General features: G+C 50.2%; 1 protein-coding gene across 1 annotated transcript in view; it reads right to left on the reverse strand.

Moving 5' to 3' along the window:
* The window catches only part of LOC105890577 (eukaryotic translation initiation factor 4 gamma 1-like), a gene marked incomplete at its 3' end in the record, with an annotated part of 24217 nt that overhangs the window by 14019 nt on the left and 5198 nt on the right, over positions 1-5000 (reverse strand). Inside the window, exons 3-5 of the mRNA XM_031574059.1 lie at positions 3412-3534; positions 2104-2184; positions 68-277 (exon numbers count right to left, since the gene is read on the reverse strand). Coding sequence (XP_031429919.1) covers positions 68-277; positions 2104-2184; positions 3412-3495 — 375 coding nt within the window. The remainder of the gene's footprint in view (positions 1-67; positions 278-2103; positions 2185-3411; positions 3535-5000) is intronic.

Here is a 5000-nt window from a genome sequence, read left to right on the forward strand (position 1 = left end):
CACGCAGACGCACACGCAGACGCACACGCACACGCACACGCACACGCACACACACAGGCACACTTACCGGTCCAGGTATGAAGTAGCCGGAGCCTTGGGTGTTGGCGAAGGGGATTGGCTGTTGGGGGATCATCATGACCTGGGAGTGGGAGCCTGGTTGGTAGACGTGGGCGGGGTGTGTCCCGTGAGGGGGCGGGATTTGCCGGGGGGCGGAGCCAGAGGTCTGGACACGCCCAGCATTACTGGGCAACGAGGGACGCGGAGACTGATAGTAGGACTGGGAGAGAGAGAGAAAGAGAGAGAGAGAGAGGAAGAGAGGGAGATAGAGATAGAGGGAGGAAGAGTGAGAGAGAGAGATGAAGAGTGTGAGAGATATATATAGAGAGAGAGATAAAGAGTGAGAGAGGAAGAGTGAGATAGAGATAGAGGGAGGAAGAGAGAGAGAGAGAGAAGAGGAAGAGAGAGAGGAGGAAGAGAGAGAGAGAAGAGGAAGAGAGAGATAGAGGGAGGAAGAGAGAGAGAAGAGGAGAGAGAAGAGGAAGAGAGAGAGAGGAGGAAGAGAGAGAGAGAAGAGGAAGAGAGAGGAGGAAGAGAGAGAGAGAAGAGGAAGAGAGAGAGATAAGAGGAAGAGAGAGATAGAGAGAGGAAGAGAGAGAGAGATAGATAGAGATGAAGAGTGAGAGTGAGAGAGAGAGAGAGAGAAGAGGAAGAGAGAGAGGAGGAAGAGAGAGAGAGAAGAGGAAGAGAGAGGAGGAGGAAGAGAGAGAGAAGAGGAAGAGAGAGAGAGAGGAAGTGAGATAAAGAGTGAGATAGAGAGAGCGGAAGAGAGGGAGATAGAGATAGAGGGAGGAAGAGTGAGATAGAGAGAGCGGAAGAGAGGGAGATAGAGATAGAGGGAGGAAGAGTGAGATAGAGAGAGCAGAAGAGAGGGAGATAGAGATAGAGGGAGGAAGAGTGAGATAGAGAAAGGAAAGGTGAGATAGAGAGAGGAAGAGCATTAGCAAGAAAGAAAGAAAGAAAAAAGATAGAGTGAAAGAAAGAGAGAAGAGTCAAAAACAGTGTGTGGGTTCTCTTCTGAAAGGTCGTGAGGGTGTCCAGGGGTGTCCTGGGTTACCCCTGAAATTAGAGCCCTCATTCCACCCCCATTCCCCTCCTCCAACACCCCTGCCAGTACAGCCCACACACACACACACACACACACACACACACACACACACACACACACACACACACACACACACACACACACACACACACACACACACACACACACACACACACACACACACACACACACACACACACACACACACACACACACCTGCATCTGCCCCCAGTAGAAACACAAGACCAACTAGCTACAGTCAGCCACGGCAGGCATCCAGCGTCACTGGGGACAACACACACAGACACACGTCCTCACACGCGTGTCAACACACACACACACACACACACACACACACACACACACACACACACACACACACACACACACACACACACACACACACACACACACACACATCTCCCCACACGCGTGTCAACACACACAGACATGTCAACACACGCCTGTCAACACACACACACGTCCCCACACACACACACACATGTCCCCACACACACACACACATGTCCCCACACACATGTCCCCACACACACACACACATGTCCCCACACACATGTCCCCACACACACACACACACACACACACACACACACACACACACGTCCCCACACGCGTGTCAACACACACAGACATGTCAACACACACAGACATGTCCCAGAGGTGATGCTGCTTTGATAATCCCATGACCCAGGTATACTATGGTGCAGGGAATAAGCCTACTGTCACCATGGATACAATCTACTGAAAAATACACTACACAATTGTCTGTGTGTCTGTCTGTGTGTCTGTCTGTGTGTCTGTCTGTGTGTCTGTCTGTGTGTCTGTCTGTGTGTATGAAGTGTGTGTGTGTGTGTGTGTGTGTGTGTGTGTGTATGAAGTGTGTGTGTGTGTGTGTGTATGAAGTGTGTGTGTGTGTGTGTGTATGAAGTGTGTGTGTGTGTGTGTGTGTGTAAAGTGTGTGTGTGTAAAGATCATACCTGTCGGGGAGGCTGCTGGGCGGGGTTCATTGGAGGGGGCGTGGCAAACACAACAGACGGCTGCTGAGGGTTGAAGCCAGGCTGCAGAGGAAGACAACCGTCAGTACACACACACACACACACACACACAGACACACACACACACACACACACACACACACTATACACACACACACACACACACACACAGACACACACACACACACACACACACACACACTATACACACACACACACGCACACACACACAGACACACACACACACACACACACACACACACACACACACACACACTATACACACACACACACTATACACACACACACACACACACTATACACACACACACACACACTATACACACACACACACACGCACAGACACACGCACGCACACGCACTATACACACACACACACTATACATACACACACACACACACAATACACATTGTGTGTGGGGAGGAGAGGGGGGGATGAGTATATGTGTGAGTGTGTGGAGGGGGGGGTCAAGTGTGAGCAGATAAGTGGGAGTATATGTGTGTTTCTGTATGTATAATACATATATGTGTGTGTGTGTGTGTGTGTGTGTGTGTGTGTGTGTGTGAGGGCTCACCTGCGAGAGGCCAGGGGAGGGTGCGGGGGGGTGAGTATATGTGTGTGTGTGTATGTGTGTGTGTGTGTGTGTGTGTGTGAGAGAGTGTGTGTGTGTGTGTGACGGCTCACCTGCGAGAGGCCAGGGGAGGGAGCGGGGGGGGGTGAGTATATGTGTGTGTGTGTGTGTGTGTGTGTGTGTGTGTGTGTGTGTGTGTGTGTGTGTGAGAGAGAGTGTGTGTGTGTGATGGCTCACCTGCGAGAGGCCAGGGGAGGGAGCGGGGGGGGTGAGTATATGTGTGTGTGTGTATATGTGTGTGTGAGAGAGAGAGTGTGTGTGTGTGTGTGTGTGTGTGTGACGGCTCACCTGCGAGAGGCCAGGGGAGGGTGCGGGGGGGTGAGTATATGTGTGTGTGTGTATATGTGTGTGTGTGTGTGTGTGTGTGTGTGTGTGTGTGTGTGTGTGTGACGGCTCACCTGCGAGAGGCCAGGGGAGGGTGCGGGGGGGTGAGTATATGTGTGTGTGTGTATATGTGTGTGTGTGTGTGTGTGTGTGTGTGTGTGTGTGTGTGTGTGTGTGTGTGTGTTGTGACGGCTCACCTGCGAGAGGCCAGGGGAGGGTGCGGGGGGGTGAGTATATGTGTGTGTGTGTATATGTGTGTGTGTGTGTGTGTGTGTGTGTGTGTGTGTGTGTGTGTGTGTGTGTGACGGCTCACCTGCGAGAGGCCAGGGGAGGGTGCGGGGGGGTGAGGTGGAGCAGAAGGGGGGGGTCCCGTCAGAGGTTGCGGAGGTTTATTCATCTCATCAGGATCCTCATGAAGGCACGCGTACACACACACCTGCAGAGACACACACACACACAGGTTTATTCATCTCATCAGGATCCTCATGAAGGCACGCGTACACACACACACCTGCAGAGACACACACACACACACACACACACACACACACACAGGTTTATTCATCTCATCAGGATCCTCATGAAGGCACGCGTACACACACACCTGCAGAGACACACACACACACACACACACACACACACACAGGTTTATTCATCTCATCAGGATCATCATGAAGGCACGCGTACACACACACACACCTGCAGAGACACACACACACACACACACACACACAGTCACACACCAGGTCATGAAGGCATGCGTACACACACCTACAGAGACAGAGACACACACAGTCACACACCAGGTCATGAAGGCATACACACACACACACACACACACCTACAGAGACAGAGAGAGACACACACAGTCACACACCAGGGCCACGCAACTCATCGAATTTCCATTACGGCTATTATGCGATTATGGCTTCCAACGATTACGAAACATCATCATCATCGATATCAAACCATTACTGTGCCGCGTTCGGTCTTGGAATGATGATCTGGTTTTAGAATGATGATCTGGTTTTAGAATGATGCTCTGGTTTTAGAATGATGCTCTGGTTTTGGAATGATGATATGGTTTTAGAATGATGTTCTGGTTTTGGAATGACGCTCTGGTTTTGGAATGATGATATGGTTTTAGAATGATGCTCTGGTTTTGGAATGACAAAGTTCAAAGTACTTTATTTGTCATTGTCACAAAAAACAACGAGACAGTAGAGGCAGCAACAGACAGCTAAAAATGTAGGTTGCTGTGGACATTAACTGCCACAGCTAAATAATAATAAATAACAATCAATGAATAGATAAATAAATATCCCTGAGTAAATTAAAAAAGAAATATATACATTGAGGTGCATCAATAGTTGCAGGGTGGAGTGTTAAGAGTGCAGTCTATGAGGGCGGGCCGGGCCGGGCCGGGGGGGAGGTGGGGTGGTTTTGGGTGAGCTGTTGACGCTCTGGTTTTGGAATGATGCTCTGGTTTTGGAATGACGCTCTGGTTTTGGAATGACGCTCTGGTTTTGGAATGACGCTCTGGTTTTGGAATGATGATGTAAATCCAGAGCACTCATTTTCTTTACAGTAGTCCGCTTTTGCCCCTCTAAAAGCCCAAAGTAGCGGCTCTGTTGAACTCTCGCACGGTTTAACCTTCATGACGAGACACAGCGTTACCTTCAGACGCAAGCTAAAGATGCTATAGGCCTAATCTACAGGCATGTAACTAACGCCAGCCAGCACACACACACCTACAGAGACACACACAGTCACACACCAGGGCCACGCAACTCATCGAATTTCCATTACGGCTATTATGCGATGATGGCTTCCAACGATTACGATCAAGCTAAAGATGCTATAGGCCTAATCTACAGGCATGTCACTAACGCCAGCCAGAAG

This window comes from Clupea harengus, chromosome 9, assembly GCF_900700415.2.
Source record: "Clupea harengus chromosome 9, Ch_v2.0.2, whole genome shotgun sequence".
Taxonomy (NCBI): Eukaryota; Metazoa; Chordata; class Actinopteri; order Clupeiformes; family Clupeidae; genus Clupea; species Clupea harengus.